We start from the raw sequence: 20,223 nt of genomic DNA, 5'->3' as shown, positions 1-20,223 counted from the left end.
CTGGTTGTTTCTTAACACCCTGTCAGTTGCAAGCTTGTGATTGATGGCCTTTTTAACAATTTTTTCAAAAGTTTTTTCCAAGGACTGAAGTCAGCCTGACTGGTCTGTAATTTTCAGGGTCATTCCTCCTCCCCTTTCTTAAAGATGGGCACCACGTTGGCCCTCTTCCAGCCATCTGGGACCACCCCAGAGTTCCAGGACTTTTCAAATATCTTTGCCAAGGACCCTGCTATGAGTTCAGCCAGTTCTTTCAGTACTCTTAGATGTAGGTCATCTGGCCCAATGGACTTGAAAATGTCCAATTGTTTTAAGAGGACCCTCACCTGTTTGGGACTGATTTCATATCGTCTGTAGGCTTCCCCATGTTCTCTGGGCCTTTGGATAGATACACAGTCCTGTTAGCCTTCTAGAATACTGACGTGAAGTATTCATTTAGGAGCTCAGGTTTTTTGTGGGGGTCAACTGTGGGCTGTCCCTCTGTATTCAGTAAGGGTCCCACAGTGGAGCTCGATTTTTTTCTTGCTCCTCATGTACCTGTAGAAGGACTTTTTGTTGTCCTTTATTTTGCATGCCAGTTTGATCTCCATGCCTGCCTTGGCTTTCCAGATCTCATACCTGCAGACCATGGTTATATAAGTGAACTCTTCCCTGGTTGCTGAACCTTTTTTTTCCCCCATTGATTATATGTCTTTTTTCTTTTGCAAAAGTTCTTTAATGTCCTTGTTGGGCCAAGCAGGTCTCTTGGCTCCTTTCCCACTCTTTGATCATGTGGGAATGGCTTCTTTTTGGGCAGTGAGAATTGGTCCCTTGAAGAAGAACCACTGATGCTGAACTCCCAAATCATCCAGTCAGTGGTCACAGAGGGACTTTCCAACTAGCCTCCTGAGTTTGTCAAAGTCTGCCCTTCTGAAATTTAGGACTTCTGTTCTACTAATTTGGGATCCTAGCCTTCCAGTGGATGGTACCTAATCAGATCATGATCACTGTCACCCACAGTACCTCCAGGTCCCCTACCATGTCCTCCCCTTTGGTAAGCACTAAGTCCAGAGTGGCTTTACCCCTAGTCGGTCCTTTGACAACCTGTGACAGGAACAGGTCATTGATAGCTGCCAAGAAATTAGCTGACTTTCTGGAGCTGGCAAAATGGTCCTCTGCCCAATGTCAGGGTAGTTGAAGTCACCCATGACAATCGGGTCTTTAGTTCTGGCTGCCTCAGTCAATTCCTTGGAGACTGCCTGATAGTTCTCTTCTTCTTGGGAGGTCTGTAGTAGACTCCCGTCATCAGGTCTTCCTCTCCTGAACCCCCTTGTATCTTGACCCAGAGGGTCTCGAGAGATCTCTCCCTGCTATTAAACCTGACCTACAAGGAGAGGTACCACTCTTTCACGTAGAGGGCCACCCCTCATCCCTTCCCAGCTCTATCCTTCTTGTAGAGCCTATAGCCCTCAATATCCACTTCCCAATCATATGGCTCATCCCACCAGGTCTCTGCCAGCCCAGTGAGGTAAACATCCTCATTTACCTCCACTAAAAAAAGATAAGCACTGTAACATATAAGTTAGTTTTTAAAATTAGGTGCCAATCAATTTACAGAAGTTATGGAGAGGTGCCTCAAGTCCAGTGAGGGATGCCTTGAGCCCTAAAAGATCGAGAACCACCGATTAGTACATCCCTTACTCTGGGTTTCTAGAGTTAGGGAGAAGGGGGGCAGGGTGCTGTCTAATGTCTTGGGATCCATAGCACACAGCATGCAATCCACTTCCTTTTATTTACTAACCCCTGATTGTCTTTCAGTGGAGATCCAATCCCTCATGTAGAGTACACAGCAGAGGAGATAGCTACTTGGTGAGTGTTGACTTAATCCAAAGTTCTTCATGGTGCCTTCCAATTGAAGCCTGAGCCATTAAAAGAAACATTATTTGAAATCCCAGTCACTTGTTATGGGAGAGTGCATCTACACAAATAAGCAGATCATAAAATAGAAGGAGGTATATACTGGGATTAGCACTGGAAAGTGACTTGAAAAAAAGTCAAGTCAAACGGTAAGTTTGGAAGGAACCTCTGGAAGTCATCTAATCTGATCCCAGATCAAGGCAGGACTGTCCCCAACTAAACTAAGTGCCCATCTAACCTGTTCTTAAAATGTCCTAAAATGAAGAATCCACAGTCTCTCTGGGTAGCCTGTTTTGGTGCTTAACCACCTGAGAAAGTTCTCCCTAATATCCAACCTAAATTCCCTTGCTGCAATTTAAGACCACTGCTCCTTGTCCTGTCCCCTGTGGCCATGGAGAATAGTCTTTCTCTATCCTGCATATAAATTACCTTTAAGCTATTTGAAGACTGTAATCAAATGCTTCTTCCAGTCTTTTTTTTATTTCCAGACTAATAATCCTAGTTCTTTCAGCCTATCCCAGGCCTCTAATCATTTTTGCCACTCTCTGTGGGATTCTTTCCAGTTTACCCACATCTTTCTTGAGGTGTGGGGCCCAAAACTGATAACAGTACTTCAGGGGAGGCCTCACCAGTGTAAAAAGCCCAGAAAAATCACTTCCCTTGATTTGCAGGTGACACTCCTGTTAATCCAATGCTGTCAGCTTTTTTTGCACCAAGAGCACACTGTTGACTTGTATTCAATTTACGGTCCACTGTGACCCCTCTATCTTTTCTGTAATACTGCAGCCCAGCTGGTCATTCCCCAGTCTACTACAATTCCTGTTGAATTTCATTTATTTCAGACCACTCCTCTAGTTTATCAAGGTCATTCTGAATCCTAGCCATACTCTGCAGAGTGCTTACAGTTTCATCCAGTTTAGTATCACCTGTAAATTTGAGAACTGTGCACTCGGTCTCATCCTCTATATTGCTACTGAAGAAGATATTAAGCAATACCAGACCCAGGACAAACCCCTGGGAAACCCCTCTCAAATAAAGGATGAGAAAATGAGTACTGGATCATGTCTGCTCTGATTAAATGAGTGGTACAGAGAATTAGGCTAGATGCTGAATTCACACCTTATGTTTCACCTGTTGTTCTGAAGGAAGGAAGTTTACACCACACTGAAGAGTCTATACCCAACTCACGCCTGCAAAGAGCACCTGGAGGCCTTTTACTTACTGGAGAAGTTCTGTGGCTACAATGAAAACAATATCCCTCAACTGGAAGATGTCTCTCGCTTTCTGAAAGGTGGGTATTGTGTGCAAGGGGAGAGAAGAGAAGCACAAGCCAGGAGCACAAGTGGGTTCACAGGTGACTGTGTAGGTCTCCACATCCCTGGATAACCTGGTACACATACAAAGATGGTGTGTATGAATATGGAAGAGGGAGAACTTGGGGGTTGGAGCAAGCATGTAAGTGTATTGTAAAGTTGTGCTGGTGGTATAAAATGAGGGAGAGATTTAGCATCCTGGTGTGCACTTCAGGAGGAGCAAAATGGGAGCTAGTACAGGGAGCATTCCCTTCTGGGGAGCCTGACTGAGTTCAGTGATCAATACATGCCCCAGTCTGTGAATCCAGGTAAAGCTAGTGCACTGACACATGAACCTCAAGGATCCTTGGAAAATAGGTTGAAGAGGAGGACCTCATCACATCATCTAGTCCAGCTCCCTGCTTAAGGTAGGATCAAATCTGGGCACAGTCCTCCAAAGGAAACCTCACTGGGGCTGAACTGAGTGGAAGAATCGCTTCCCTTGATTTGCAAGTGAAATTCCTGTTAATATAATCCAGTAGGCTGTTAGCTTTTTCTACAACAAGAAGAGAACACTGGTGACTCATATTCAGATTATGGAGTAGGATAGGAGTCTGAAGTAGTATTTAGGGACCCCTTGTGTGCAGATGTGTATCGCAAGTGTGGGAGCAAGGATAGACATGGGGAGGAGAGGGAATGAAAACTAGTGTAAAGCCATATCCTTCATGTGGGGTTGGTAGGGTGGGACTGAGCACAAGCACTGAGATATTACTGTAAGGAACCTGTTGTCCTCAATGGAGTTTTAACTTTTGACTATTTACTGTCCTTTTTTGGGCCATCAGGTAATTTATTGCTTATTGCAAGAACAAGCCCAAGGTGGCCAGGGTAGAACTAAATGCCTCTACTTACAGCAGTTGTACTTTTACTGCCTTTTTTTTAAAAAGTTGAATGGCTGATGATGCATCACTTAGAGACCTGGCTCAGAGAACATTCACTATAAAAGGCAATTGTCTGCATTATTTCAGAGAGAACTGGGTTCCAGGTCCGACCAGTGGCTGGCCTCCTATCTGCACGTGACTTCCTAGCCAGCTTGGCCTTCAGGGTGTTCCAGTGCACACAGTATATTCGGCACGCCTCTTCACCCATGCATTCCCCAGAGCCGTGAGTACTTGCCCAACATTAAAAAAGAAAAGAAAAGAAAAGAAAAATCATTCTCCTCCATGCAGAGCTCTCACATTGTACCTAGGCAATTTGGCACCTTGACAGCAGAGGTACATGGGGCAGTGGCAGCAGCTGTTATTTTTGCATCTCCCTAAATCAGCACCCAGGGCGGGTGCCCTGTCCCCCCCAAGTTACATTACTGCTAACTCTTGTCTGCTGTGCAAAATCTATTGATCCCTAATCAATCCTTCCTCTCTTCTTTCTCATGCAAGGGACTGTTGTCATGAACTTCTGGGGCATGTACCAATGCTGGCTGACAAGACATTTGCACAATTTTCCCAGGTAAACAGGCCATTTTGTTCCTTGTCCTGAATGCCCAACAGTAGGCCTTCCTAATGCAGTCAGGGTCAGTGATTACAAGGAAACTCAAGTCAACTCCAGCCCCATCTGCTCCCAGAAGGAATTACTGCACAGAGCTTTGTACATGCACTAGCTGTTACTGAGCTACTTGACTTCTGTCTCTTTTTAGAAACATAATTTGGAAGGCAGCATAGCTGAAGACAGGCTGACTGCTTAAACCAAACCTAGTAAAACATGTGGTAGGACTATCAGTGAGAGCTGGAGAGAGTCATCATACCATGCAATTTATCCCATGGATCTACCTCATTCTGCAAGTCATCCCCAAACAAAACTTTGAACTTTTTGATTGTTTCTTGAACATGTGGTGATATTGTAATCTCAGCCTGTTCTGGTGAGAGGGATCTCTTTACTTTAAGCTCAGCTTTTGACTATTTGCTTAGTATTTGTGACATGTGATTTGCTGCTTAAGTCCTCCTCCTCGTCATTTATTTGTATTCCCAGAGTGTCTAGGAGCACTAGCCATGGACCAGGACTCCACTGTGCTAAGCACTGCATAAAGACAGAACAAAAATAAATAGCCTCTGAATCACAGAGCTGACAATCTCCCTATTAAACAAGAGGAATAATCTGTATATAAACATTCTGGGTCACAAGAAAAGGAGATACTATTGGTCAGCTTGCTAGGAAAATGGTCTAAATTTTAGGTCTAATTTTTAGGGGGAAGAGAAGTTGGCAGGGAGGGTGAGTTGGTTGGGTAGATGTTTAGGGAGAGCTGCTCATATTCATGGAGACAGCAGGGAAGGAGAAAGCAAAATATGTATTAGCTGGGAAACTTAAGTCACTGGGTAATAGAAGGTGGACACATGGGTTGATCAGAAGCAGGAAATCACATCTCAATAGCAAGTGAGGCTGATAGGTAGTGTCATGTTGTGGGTTCAGTTCACTAAGGCAGGAGCCACTTTTACAATGAGGTGTCTATATTCATGCTGCCAGCACCCAGGCAGTCATCAGACTCTCTGCTAGGGACAGAAATTGCACGGAGTGGTATAAGCGATTGGAAACTGATTCAAAACTGTAACACAACAGAAGTTCAGTGCAAATAAACCACTTTCAAAGTGCCTGAAACCAGTTTAAAGATAAACCTGGATGGATGCAGTATCAGACTTCACTGATTTAGGTTAAATTGGTTTATTGAACTTCCATCCCAGATCCCCTCCAGATTCAAGTCAACTCTCAGTCCCCCAGCATCCAAGGATGCTTTGCACCTCCCCCACAAACCTCCCCTTGCAGGGTGGGTAGGCTAGCCTAGCTCAAGTGGTCTGCTCCAGCCAAGCAGGAAGGTGTGCTCTAGTGTTGTCCAGCTTCTGGCCTGGGCCACTGAAGGCATGTGGCTACATTTCTGGAATCAAAAGTAAATGTCCATTTACTTGCTGATCAGTTCAATTTATACAACTTAGACTAACCTGTAAAGATTGAATTGATTCAGCCTCATGCTTTTTGACTGTCTGTACTTAGCCCCTCTCTCCAGCTCTGTCTAACTCTGCTGAACTCTTAGAAGTGTACAATCCTCACATAGGATAAAGGTACAGGACTTGAAGGGCCTTGCAGATGGAAGTGTGGTGTAATTTCTATTTACAATCTAAGTGAAAGAGACAGGGAAAAAAGGAAGTAGTATTCCTATTTACAGATGGGAAATGAAGCATTGAGAAATTAAGTGACTTGCCTAAGGTCACACAGGAAGGCAACAGAAAAAAAAACAGATCTCCTGAGTTCTCCCAGTCTAGAAACAATGCCATGACCTTTCTTCCTTGTTTCCTTTTACCTCCCTATACAAGAGGTGCCATCAGGAACGGTAAAAAAAAGTTGCTATAGTTTGACTTCAGAAATTGTCTGATGCTATCTACTGCTAGCCTCTGAACTGCTGGCTCTCAGGTAGTGTGAGAAGGCCAAAGAATGAGCAGTGCCTGAGACTGGGGCTGACACCCAAGTCACTAGCAAAACTAAATGGATCTAGATAGACTATGAAGCAATCTGGATTTATACTTTAGCCTTCTTTCTTCCCTTTCCAGGATATTGGACTTGCATCTTTGGGAGCAACTGATGAAGAAATCGAGAAACTTTCAACTGTAAGTGTCTGAAAAGATCCCAGTCAACGCTAGCAGCACTGTGTGCTTCTCCTCCTCTTCAGGTGGCAGTGCCTTTAATTAATGAGGAAGAATGGAGTAGTAATTATAAAGCAGGTTATCATTACATGCAGATTCAGTAAAGACACCAAGGTCAGCCAGTAGGTTCCTGATTCTGTGCCTGTTAAGTTAACAAAAGTCTTCTCCATTAAGTTTAAAGGGCACTGAATTGGGCCCTACCCAGCAACACAGGATTTACTGATGAAAGATGTTGAATGTGGGGGCTGAAGAAAAAAAAAAAGAACAAAGGAGCTGGGCTGAGACTCTCATTAAGCCAGTGATGTTTCTCCTTGCCCCAGAACATTCCCATGGCTTTTGCATACTTGAGGAAACTGGATGGTTATGAGATCTAATTGCCTTCAGAAGGAGATGGTTTAAGGATTAAAACAGATCACTAAATGGGAGCTGGTAACAATTTTCTAGATAGCTAGGAGGGACCTTAGAAACTTTCTCCTGAGCTGGGACCATCCATTAAATCAGCCGCAGACCAACCATAAAAAAAAAGTCCAGATCTACCGAAGGGAGACAATCAAGCGGTTCCATTGTCCAGCTGCAGAAAAAGTATTTGGGAGAAGGACTCAGGCTAGTCATTGATGCTACTTTAGTGGTTGTAGCATGGAGAAAGTGATCCAAACTGCTCTGAAGCATAGGGACATTCAGAGTGAGGTTTCTGCCTCAGTGACCTCATGGATTCATTTCAAGGCCACACCTAGCAGCCACATGGATGTTGCTCCTCTGCTCTGAGCTGAATGTGCAGGTTCAGAGGTGAAAGGAAAATGAAAGAGAGAGTCATTTCTGAGGGTTTTCTTTCCCCTTTTGCTTTCACAGCTCTACTGGTTCACAGTGGAGTTTGGACTCTGCAAACAAAATGGGATAATCAAGGCCTATGGAGCTGGGCTTCTGTCCTCTTATGGGGAGTTAATAGTAAGTCTCAACCTATCCACCCTTCTTGGTTTACAGACTCAGTGCAGTAAAGAACCCCCTTCTCTTGCCTCTCACCTTCTGATTTCTTTAGCCAATCCACATGCCCTATCCCTCTCATGTGCATCAGCCATAGTCTCCATTTTAAATTTTTTGTTTGTGCTTTGCTCAGCACTCACTGTCAGATGAACCGGAGGTCCGGGATTTCGACCCAGATGCTGCTGCTGTGCAGCCCTACCAAGATCAGAGCTACCAGCCAGTGTATTTTGTATCAGAGAGCTTCAGCGATGCGAAAACCAAACTCAGGTAAGAGTCTTGGAAATGCCAAGATGAAAACTAGGTTGACACAGTCAAACATATTAGGACCTGCACAGGCTGTGTCATTCAGAACAATGCTTGGTACTTATAGCGTCTCAAAAGTACTTTATGGAAAATCATTTTAGGCCTCACAAGACTCTACAGGCTTCTTTTTTAAAATGGGGAAAATGGAGGTGCAGAGTTTAACCTCCAGGAATCCTAACTGTTAATCTTTTGCTCAAAACAGGAGTCCAGAAGAACTACCTACCTACTTGATCCTTTATCTTTTTGAGAACACTAATCCAGCAAGTGGCAGGAGTTGGAAGGTAGATCAGGCTGCATGATTTAAAAGAATAGCCACATCTACTACCTGCTTCTTAATCACAAGGATCCAAGAGGATAGCCCTACCTCTAGCATCAGTGACAGCCTGACATTGCAGAGGGCAGGCAAAGAGACTAAAAACTCATGCCTGGTTGTAGATCCCAAGGTCTGAGTCAAAGTTCCCCTTAAATCTCCAGTCTAGTACTCTGTTTTTTTTCAGTCACACTCCCTACCCTTGCCACGCTGCTAACAGTTATCTCATCAGTGCAAGTGTGTTTATACACATTTATACAGCTGTGAAGGGCTGAAGAACAGTGCTGCAGCTGAAAGAGTCTGTAGAGGAAAAAAAGACCCCAAAGTCCCACAGTTCTATGCGAGAAGGCAACCAATAGGCCTCAGTTATGAGAGTTCAGTCTAATTTTTGGTTTTGCTCCCCTCATGAAGGTCTTTGTTAAGTAAGGCCAAACCATATTTCCTAGATGAGAAGTCTACTAATTGGCTTGTCGTACGTACATTGTGATGTATTGGAAACTTGTGTGAGCTCTCAGTAGTTGCTAGGTATCTGACCTACCCTTGCAGAAGAAGTATTCAGCTAATGAATGCTTTTCAGAGCTTATAACATCTTAGTCTCAAATTTCATTGGTTGACTAGCCCATCATATAATATCCTGCTGTTGGGGTATAGCACACATGAGGTTCTGGAGAAAGACCCAATGAAATCTGCCTATTTCAGTAACATCATTTGAATCTACCTCCCACTAAGAAAAAAAATAATTATTCTGACTTTAAATGTCCTAATATGGCATAAACAATTAAAAAAACCCACCCTACCTTTGCATAGTACTCCATGGACAAAGTGACAGGTCCTTGCCTTGAGGATAACTTGCAAGCTGCTCTGGGGAGGAAGGCCCTACTCATACTGTTTTGGCTCTACATCAGTGCAGGAACACATAGGATGCTTTGTAGGACTGAGCCTTGAAGTAATACAGCAAGGTAAATGCAACGATTTTTCAGTCTTCTTCAGTGCTGTGGGAGACTGCTCTGGTTACAGTCTGTCTATTAACTGATGTGCAGAACAGTCTACAAAAGAAAATACTTATGCTCCATCCTATTATTTCTTTTTAAAATGAGAAACATCACCTATTTTCTCATTATGAAAGGAAATATAGGTGTTTGTTAAACAATGCATCTCAAAAGGTCAGTGATTCTCCCAAGCCTAATGGCCCACTGACTACAGAACCTCATGTGCCTTAATCATGTGAGCTCAGTGGCATGTAGGAGCATGATGTGTTCACCACTTTCAGCTGCCTTTGACTAACTAACCCAATCCATTTACTGCAAGGTTGGCCACTATCATGAATCCAGACCAGGGTTCAATCTCATGCTTCTGAAGCAACCCCATCTGACATGTTGCTGCACCCCACATAGTGTACACACTCAGGATTTCTTGAAGCTAGAATAATTTATCATAAATAGTGTGCTCATAGCCTACCATGTCTCATAGCTCCCTGAATCAGTAGTGAACCCATGAATCTATTTAACACACCCTTTACTGTGCTTTCAGTGTTTGCCTGAGACACAAGTGTTCAGGTTTGCTCCTTCCCAATCTCTCCTTTCAAAGAAACTCAGCTGCTTCTGTGATGCCAGATAATTTAATTATCCATCTCCATTTATTGGAAATTCACAGTATCTCAGAGAATTGCTTATAATACCTGACCCTGCTAGAAGACCTGATACTTGATGCTATTTAAAGGTTCAATGAAGGCCACTTAGATATTTATACATGAGCTGAACATGAGGTAACTAATGCAAATATCAATAATGACAAGAATAATAATCATCATAATGATGAACCATCACCAGTTTATACTAACTAATAGGAATCAAAGTCATGGACCAAGTTCCTATTGTGCCAGACACAGAAGAGAGGCAGAGAAAGAGAGTTAGTTCTTCAAAGTTTTATATTCTGGCAGATACATTGCTATCCATCCAGTTTCCAGCCACCTACAGTAATACTAATGCTTTTTTGTGACACAGGCAGCTATAAACTGGACGTGGACAAATTTAGACTGAAATTAGAAGGAAAACAATACCCTTCAGATTTGTGAGGCTCTGCAATGATTTACCAACTGCAAGGAGGACTGTGATGGGAAGGAAGGAACAGAAAACACACAGCTAGCTTTTAGATGGTGTTTGATCAGTTTCTGAAAAAGATGCTCTGACACAGTTGCCTGAGATATCTGAGAAGGTCCCCTCCAATCTTGTGCCTTATGTTTCTGCCCTACCCTATTTACAAGAAAAAACATACTTTTGGCCACTGGACTCCTCTTAATCACCCACATTAACCCTTTCAGCAGTAGCATAAGTGAGGTGGGGATGATTGAGGCAGGCTGATCGCACTGCTACAAATCAACACAGCAGGAGTCATCACTGCTGTGGGCACCATGTGGCTAGACCAGCACTGCTATGCCTCTGCTTTTCAGTGCCCCACCAGACCATCTTTCCTTTCTTGAGCCAGAATTTATAGAGCTAATAAATCTAACCTGAGTAACAATGAAAATGCTGTATTTGATAAAGGCCTCAGTAGGTGAGGGGGAAAGATCATACCTTTTCCAAATATCTATCCTCCATATTGTAGCAGGGTTAGAGTGTTGTAGGCATGATGGTTCAGGAAATATACAAGGAACATCACTTGATGCCTGAAAGCTTGCCCAGCAGCTCTCCCAACTATACAGCTGATCCAGTAAAATATATCATAAAGAAACCTTGCCTCTCTCAAAATTCACTGCAATTGAATGTCTCTAACATACCCACAAGAGGGTGCCATAACCTAAGCAATTAGGAAGTGTTAAAAGGAGAGTATAGACTTAATAAAAGCTGCAGGTCTTTTAGATAGGGAATATATATAGTCAAATAGTGGCTGCAGATTCCATGTAGAACATATCCGTTTTTATTTTTTTTCTCTGTTTCTCACACCTTTGGATTTTAGAACGTTGACCACTGGGGCCTGGTTTTGAAAAGGTGCTGAGGATCCACAACTATGATTGTAGCTAGATCCAATTGAAAGTAAAAGTACTGTAGCTTTCACATACAGAGATACTTAGCAAATGTGCCCTGCATTCCCAGGACTTTTGTAATAAACCCTATCTCCAGCCTTGAGCCTCTTCTGTTCATATTTTAAAATTTCTACTGTTACTTGTAGCACTTTCTTATTATTTTCAGTCCTCGTCAGACTCTGGGCAAACCCCTAAATTCATGAGATGCATGTTCCTAAATTACTTGCAAGCTTTCAGACTTTCTTTCTTAAAAGACATTGCAGCACTTTTGAAAATGTTACCTATGCCAAGATGATGTTTTGTAATTTACAGAAATACCTACTGATGACAAGATCAATTTCATATTCACTTTTTATTTTAAGCTAAGTAAAGTATAATGCCTATGCCTAATGAAATGTCAGTGCCAAATTCATCTGGGATGAAATGCAAATGAATGGAAATATCTCTGTAATATGTCAGGACTAGATAGTCATTATTGCTACAGAAGACAGAATTTAAAAATAGAGCAAGGATAGGTCTATTTGTTTTTCCTAATTAAAAGTTATTGGAAAAAAAAAGAAAGGAAAAGAAAAAGGGAAATTATTTTGGAAGTGTTTTCATGAGAATGTCCTTCTTGTTTTTCAAACCTGTACTATTCCAATCCATCTGTATTTACAAATTTCTCTCTTCAGGAGCTATGCGGCACGCATCAGGCGGCCTTTCTCAGTGAAATATGACCCATACACCCACAGCATCGAGCTCCTGGATAACCCACAAAAGATCCACCGCTCCCTGGAGAATGTGAGGGATGAACTTCATGCACTAATTGATGCACTGAATGTTATCAACTAGTATGAGAACCACCCTGGTTTCCTCCCTTATGCCTCCACCATCTCCTCCTCCCACTGTGGCCAAGATGGCCACTTGCTCTCTTTCTCTACCACTGTGCCCTTTTTGAGGTCCTTGCCAGAAGCTCTAATCTGTTCTTTTAGGGCTTCTCTATCACCATAGGTATCAGGATGCTATTCAATAATGATTCCAAACAGGTGCATGTGTTTAAAGTTGAATCAGTTTCTACAGAAGGCCAAAGATTTAATCTATAGCTCAGTTAAATCATTGGAAGCCTTTCTATTGTCTACTGCTAACTGACTTGGGAATCAGTCCCCACAAGTAAATCCTGCACATCTTGCTGCATGGCCTGCAGATCATGGTTTCCCAAGCAAAGTGAAGAGGACAAGAGCAGAAGAAAGATATAGGGAGTCAGGAATTTTACTTTAAGATCCCTTTAGAAACATGTTCCTTTAAATTAAAGACATTCCAATAGAAACTTCACAAAGTAGCCCTTTCTGCTTACTCTCCCCCCCCCCCACATCACTGCTTTTGAAAGAGAGGATGTTCTGAGTGAAACCTGAAAGCTCTAACTCTTAGTTTGAGCTGAATTCCTAACTTAAGTCTAGATCCGAGAAACCTGATGCTCTCTTAAGGCAGGAATAAATTTCAGGAGCTTTTTCTAGGTCTTGCCCTGAGCTAAATTGGCAGGCAAGATCAAGTATCTGAGTTGCACCAAGTTCCTAAACTAGCATGAGCTTATGAGAAGTCTAGCCTCCAGACAGAAATAAATTCCTAAAATAATATTGTTCCCTCCATCCTCATTCTTAAAATTGGCCGTTCAAAGCCAGAGCTCAGAGAAAACTGAACTCCCAGTCTGGAGACAGCACCTCTATCCCAGGAACTTTTTGTGTGGTCACTTAACTCCTCCCACTCCCCTTCCTGGAGTCTTATGAATCAGGCCCTTCCACCTGACCCTTAATAATAAACTCTGAAAGATAATAACAAACACTTGGGGCTTTTCTAGCTGCAGGAAATACTCCTCTAACATCTGGCCCCAAAATACAATTATCTGGGCAGCTACCTTTTTTCAAGATAAGATAATTAGAAGGAGGGAAGAAGAACCAACCCTACAGCTGAGCTCACTATTCTGATTTCCACCTACAGGAAATCAAGAGCACCTGCCCTGCCATTCACTTCAACAGGGAGGCTTTGGTCTATTTTACATCACTCCAGTAAAAGAATACACCATAGTGTTTCAATATTGTTTTCCCAACTCTTTCCTTTACCCCTCTGCATGCAAAGAGGCTGAATAAAGGGAATCCCTTGTGGTTAAAGGTGCCTTAGCAATAGGAGTGAATGACACTCAGACTGAACCCAGTGTTGAAACACATGCTTAACTTTAAGTACATGAGCAATCCACTCAGCGTATATCCAGTGCTCACTGACACCCATGGGGAATTTTATGATGATAGCAAATGACATTGGATCAGACCCACTGTTAAATATGCCACTTACTTAAAGATAAGTGTGTATTGTAAGTGTTCTGGGGCTGATTCTGGGAGCAGTAGTGCCATTTTCCCAGACCTCATAAAAATGGCCTGGAGGATGACCATGCAAACAAGTCATTGGTTAAACCCTTCTGCAAACACAGCATCCTGGGTGGCGGAAACCAAGGGGGCAGTGAGGAGGAAGAAGATGCAAGGCCTTCATCTGAGTCAGCCTTCAGTTTATTCATTGATATCTGTGTGTACTTAGTGCCTCAATGAACAGTTCTCTCACTGTTGTTGCTGCTGCTGCTACTGCTATGGATGGAGCTGTCTGTCTGTGTAAAGGGAAAAATATTTTTCATTTTGGAATTGTGCTGCTGCTGACATAATATTATTATTAATAAAAATATATTTCTGGTCTAGCATCTTGGTTTTGGCTCTCATGTCTTTCCTCATGTCCAGATCCAGGCCTGGCCCCTTGCCTGTGGGGAGGCCAGTAATACTACTGGGATCTCTTAAATCGGATCTTCAAGTTGTACGTAGAAAAACTGCCCATTGTTTCTAAGGAACAGGCTTACTTGTTGCTTTCACAAGGTATCATAAATCACTCAGTAATTAGACAGCCATTAACAGGAGGTTTGTTTCATATGAGTGATGCTTGTGTGAGTAACAAGGTGAAGGATGCATGGAACAATGTCTTTACTTCACTTTCCCCCATTCTAAAATTTCTTCACTCTTGCTACCACCTGTTCAGCTTCAGCAGGATTAGCAATGCTTGCAAAGACCACACATACACAATCATCCTAGCACGCTGCAGCCCAGAACTCCTGAGATCAAGCTGTGATTACAGGCATGAATCACCATGCAGGCAACAGGTACCCTAACATGGCTCTTTGTCCCTCTCTAACCAGCTAGACCAGATATAGAGCTTTATGAGTTCCTTACTGTCTTTGAACAGAGAGGTGGCTAACCTGGGGATGACCTTCACCTCTGCCTATATTACTGCTTCGGCTGGAACATCTGTACAAGTGGAAAAGTGTAATGTAGAAACAACCAACTAATGGTCTACAAAAGGGGGCTGCAACAAAGCAGGGTGGAAATAGAAATGTAAAAAAATCAAGGCAGTTCTTTTCAATCTTCATAATTTTTTTGCCAATATTTTTACAGGTGCTGCAATTTCTCTCGAGCTTCTTCACAGGTTGTAAATAACAATGAGTTAGATGTTTTGATTCAGGAACATAAGCATGGAAGGGATCTCTCAAACATCAGGGCCAGTCCCCTGGTATCACAGGTAACTGTGTCATATAATCTTTTCATAACTTTATCAAGGTCTAAACTGTAGTTAAGTTTGTTGCATGCATAGTGCTAGGTTTTCCAGAGCCTCACTGCTTTAAGGGTTAAAAGCTTTCTTCTAAACTTCCTTATAGAATTAACTTGGTTTATTGCCAATATGAGGTCAGAATTATGCCCCAAATCTCTGGAACTTGAAAACTAGCAAGGCACTAAGCCACAAGCAGTTGCATTAGAGTTAATCAGACTTTATACATGTTTAAAATAAAACATGTCCTAAGGACGCAGGTCTTGACTTCATTAAATTCTGGATGAAGAACAAATCACTACACCCTTAGTGCAATTACATTAGTGTACTGTATTTGGAAGTTTTATTTAAGATCATCATGTCCTGAAAATAACTAGTATGTGTTTTCTAGGAAATCCATTTACTTGAGCTGTTTGTTAGCTGGAATTGCTTTAGGTACTGCGCATTTAACACACATAATTGTGCATTACTGTTCTTCAGTGGCATCATTTTTAAAAGGGTGACAGTTGGTTTTACTGCTTGTACTTTACCAGAGAGGCAAGTCATACGTTACAGATCCAGCTCCTGGCCTCCTGCTTCTTTGTGCACCACTTCTAAGTTATATATGGCTCCCTACTACAGGATACGAGTGCTTCATAACTTTTAGTGTACTGATTCTTAGGGTTGTGCAAAGCTTCAGGTAGTGATTTGATTTGGAGGAGATTTGGCCTGATTCTGTGGCTGAATCTCCAAATCCGAATCGAATCAGGGGACCAATGAAACTGTCCGAATCAATTCCAAGCTCTCTGAATCTTCAGAAAAGATCCTCATGGGGGTCCCCTGCCATCCCCCTTGACTCCCCCAGCTCCCCCATGGTTGCCCCCACCTGCCCCAGCTTGGTACATTAAAAAAACCCCCAGTGCATGCAGTGTGGAGCAGTGGGGGGGCAGCGGGGATCACCCCCCACCCGGCAGCACCTGCTGAGTCAGGGCTTTTTCCTCAAAGAGCAGGGAGCTGGGGCGGGCGAGGCAGCCATTTCTGGGCTGGAAGAGGGGCGGGGGATGGGCCTGACTGATTCGGAGATTCGGCTGAACTGAATCGGGACAGTGATTCAGATCACCGAATCGAATCGCTGTCTCCCGAATCGGCCGAGTCTGAGTCTGAAGCAAATACTAGCCGCTTCGCACAGGCCTATTGATTCCCGTGTCATAGTGTGAGGTAGATAAGAACTATTATCTCCAGCTATATGAGGTAGAGAAATTCAGGCAAAAGTCATCACAGTTGTTTAGGCACCTAAATACCAAATCTGCACCTAAATGACTTCCCCAAGGTTACAGAAAAGTATAAAGTAGGACACAGGGAAATGAGTCTCTGCCTTCTGTATCTCAGGGTAAGCCACTAATCATTGAACTGTCTGTCCTTCCTTCCAGTGTAGTTCAATGGTGCAAGTACTGAGCCGTTCATACACAAATGGTTATCTACATAGAAACATGTGAAATGATTTAAATAACATAGGGTAAGAGTGATGTAACTGTGAAATAAAATAAGAATAGACCTGCGCCTTCAGTCAAATATCAAACTTCAAATCAAAGACCTCCTTTTTTACTTTGAGGGGCTAAAAAGTGTGTGATACATTGAATTTTTCCTTCATTGGTTTCCAATTCTCCAGCTTCTTTGTACTTGTGCATTATTCTTTTTAAGCTGGAAGCAAAAGTGCTGAATTTCCTAGAGAAGCACCAGTCTTGTGATACTTTTGGCATAGCCAAAGCAGGAAGTGTCAGACATCTCATGAAAAGGCCTGATTGAGAGATTTTTTTAGCCCAATTTTGCTGACTGAGTGGTTTACAATAAGTATTTATACTTAGAAATATATATGTATTTACTACAGAACAGAAGTTAGGATAACACACCTTTGTTGTGTTCTCAAAATGCACTTCCCATGTTTTGTAAAATTAGTTCAATAAAAGAAGGGTTTGGGGCCTGAATTTTCAAATATGCATATAGATTTGTATGCGGCTTTCATATATGAAAATCAATGCATGTTAAATCCTGGCTTGTCAGAAACATTGGGTATTACATAGGCACAAGTCAGCTGTGTAGTTGAGTGTGCCTAGATTCTTGCAACGGTTAGTTTTGAAAACCATGTTTTTCCCAAAATCCCCCCTACAAAATTACCCAGAAACTGGTAGAGATTGGGTCCAGATCTAAACTCCCAGCATGCAAATATTGAAGTCAGCCAGCAAGCTCTGACCCCTCCAGCTTAAACTGAACTCCACCTAATCTACAAACCTTTTGAGTTTTCTCCTCTCTTATGGAGAGAGAGAAGCGTGTGTATACATCACATTTAAGAGATTCAGGATAAGGATGTTGAAACTGTTGATGAGGCATGAAGTGTGGATGCTTTCAGAGGCAAGACAAACGAATTCGACTCTGAAATGTTCAGCATCTAACACAGGCAGGAACCATCTGAACTGGTCCTATCGGAGAAACAATGGTGTAAGATTGGTTTTTATGCTTGCTGCTGATTCAGTTTGCTTTTTATTCTTTACAGTTATCTGTACACTGTACCCACATACATAGTAATAGAGGTAAATATTTGCAAGGACTGCTCAGTAAGTATCCTATTCTCTCTCAAGAGAAGGAAAAATAACAAAAAAACGGGCACTGTTCATTCTTATTCCACCAAGGTCAACCCTAAATACCTCCTCTGTGTCCTTTTTGGGCTGAAACAAGATAACAAGGACAAAAACTATCACAGCAAGGCTCTGGGCCCCTCCATTTACTGCTCAGGCCAAATCACTAATGAACAGATTGGAGCTTTCTTTCTAAACACTGATAAGAGACAACTTTGAATTAATGGGACCAGCTTCTCAGCTGTTATAAAGCAGTGTAGACCCTGCTGTTAGTGCTATCCCATTGCTCTGAGTCACTTCCTCATCACACGGTGATTGAGAGGGATTCTGAAGCAAGATGCAGACTTCACAACTAACAGCTCCTGTAAGAGGGAAGGCAGAGTCAGACTTTCAATCATCCCCCCCTAACAACTTAGAGATTCGTGTGCCTGTCTCCAAACAGACTGCTCTCTGGCCTACCACCAGCAGTGTCTGTGAACCCTGTAAGGCTAAGAGTGCTTATCAGTAGGATTTACACTTCATTGTCTAGGTACTTAATAAACCAGTAGTGCAAATCTACCTACCCTTACTGGTATGTCTCTAAACCCTTGAAGTATTTTTAAGTGCTCAAAATGATCCACTTATCCAATGCTTATTAATGGTATTTGACCCAGGGGATTTCATACACTTCCAGAATAACTGGGACTGTATTAAAGTGCTGTCTGCCTGCCAGTGTATGTGTGTGTGTGTATATGTGTGTGTGTGTGAGAGAGTGAGTGAGTGAGAAAGAATTAACTATTTGGTAACCTCACAGCACTGATATAACCAGTAGCTATTCAAGAGTTATGTTTAACGCTTTTCTATTACTTATTTTGGTGTAGTGCTGGCTTGTTCAGGCTTTGGAATATCACACTGAGGGACTGGATTTTTTCCCTTTACTGATCTTCATAACATTAGGTCATCCTTTATTCTCTCTCCAGGCAGTGTCTATGTCACAACTGAATAAGAAATTGTGTTGGTGGTATTTTGACAGTGGGCCCTAACTGCCCGCTCTCCTTTGCCACGTTTGAGGCTTTACGGTAGTGTGTTCCACTTAAACTTTCTGATGTTGTAAGGATGTTGTTCCAACAGATTTGGGGGATCTTCTATAGGCATTCATGTTGGAATGAGTTGATCTTTTCAATCACACACATGGACTTGCATTATTTTGATCCACAAAAAAAAGACAGATGACAGTGGTGAAAATGTGCATTGTTGTTTGTGCTGATCATGCCACTTTTCTGAATCTTCTCAAGTTCATGGAAGGTGTTTGCTGCGTTCAGTGTCCCCTAGCACAGCGTCATCATCACTGTACATCTCGCTCCCTAGATACGAAAATGACTTTAAATATGTTTCCATTTACTCTGATGGTTGCATCTGAGGCATTAAAAGCCATATTTTTGTCCTCCCCTTACTGATGAACAAACAAACTTGTTTTGCTGTGTTTGCTAATTAGCTGTGTCTATTAGCTATTAGCAGATAGTAGCAACTATTTTCACTGCTACTTCTTGTCAATAGTGTTGAAAGATGCACACCGTTTTTCTGCCTGTATTTGTAGGTCCTGCACCTGTTCTTCTATCCCTGTCAAATATGACTAGTTCTTATAGAGTACTAGATGCCAGTGAAATCTCACAGTAATGAAAGCTGTGTTCTGTAACAAACTGAGCACTACACTAGGCTTCGAGACATACAGGTTGAATTCCTGATCCTGCCCTACTGGTTAAGTGACCATGAGCAAAACTCTTTGTGGTCCCGTGCCTCTATTTCACCATCTATAAAATGAAGATAGCAACACTTACCTCTTTTGTAAGAGGCTTTGAGATTTTTGGTTGAAAAAGATTTATTACTGATAAATCCAGACAGTTCACCAGCCTTAAGGTCATGTTAAAGGGCATGACTGGCTCATTTTCAGAAATAAATTATGCAGTTGAGGTAACACTTTAATTTAAACTGCCCATGTTTTTCTAGAGGGTCCACTCTTTCCTTGCAATTAGCAACATTTTCTACTTTAAGAGTGTAGAAGCACGTGCAGAGAAGCATGCCCCAAGCAAGCAAGGGTGGAAACATAATCCAGGATCCCAGTCTGCTGTGGAAAGGGATAAAAAGATCGAAATGAATGATTTCCTTCCTATTCTGACTGCACTGTGGGGAGGGAGGGATCCTGTTAAAAGCTGAGCACCATTTGCAGAGTATAGCAACACATTTTGTTGGACCAGGTTCTAGTTTATGTAGACCACTACAGATCTACATATGCAACAGGAGATAGTATACTGTTTATCTACTAGATATGCATAAAAAGATACTTCTCCTTTTTCTGGGGGACCAGGAATAGATTGAAGTTGATTCTAAGGCTGGATCCAAAGCCTATGGGAACTGATCTAAAAAATCTGGCTGACTTTGCTAGCCTTTGGATCACATGCTCCACAATTATAATATTGTCCTTTGGCTGTGGACGATACTCCAAAGAAGAAGCCAAAGTCTTCTGCCTGGAGGA

At 42.3% G+C, this 20,223-nt stretch overlaps 1 protein-coding gene across 1 annotated transcript in view; it reads left to right on the top strand.

Moving 5' to 3' along the window:
• TH (tyrosine hydroxylase) overlaps positions 1 to 14,158 on the top strand; it is a 37,502-nt gene extending 23,344 nt beyond the window's left edge. The window contains exons 6-13 of the mRNA XM_090034929.1: positions 1,795 to 1,845; positions 3,039 to 3,184; positions 4,211 to 4,346; positions 4,619 to 4,688; positions 6,776 to 6,832; positions 7,718 to 7,813; positions 7,983 to 8,116; positions 12,156 to 14,158. Coding sequence (XP_089891055.1) covers positions 1,795 to 1,845; positions 3,039 to 3,184; positions 4,211 to 4,346; positions 4,619 to 4,688; positions 6,776 to 6,832; positions 7,718 to 7,813; positions 7,983 to 8,116; positions 12,156 to 12,315 — 850 coding nt within the window. The 3' untranslated portion in view covers positions 12,316 to 14,158. The remainder of the gene's footprint in view (positions 1 to 1,794; positions 1,846 to 3,038; positions 3,185 to 4,210; positions 4,347 to 4,618; positions 4,689 to 6,775; positions 6,833 to 7,717; positions 7,814 to 7,982; positions 8,117 to 12,155) is intronic.
• The last annotated feature ends 6,065 nt before the right edge of the window (positions 14,159 to 20,223 follow it).

This window comes from Crocodylus siamensis, chromosome 2, assembly GCF_052110815.1.
Source record: "Crocodylus siamensis isolate JL-2025a chromosome 2, ASM5211081v1, whole genome shotgun sequence".
NCBI classification, from domain to species: Eukaryota; Metazoa; Chordata; order Crocodylia; family Crocodylidae; genus Crocodylus; species Crocodylus siamensis.
This window is presented reverse-complemented; position numbering and strand designations above follow the sequence as displayed.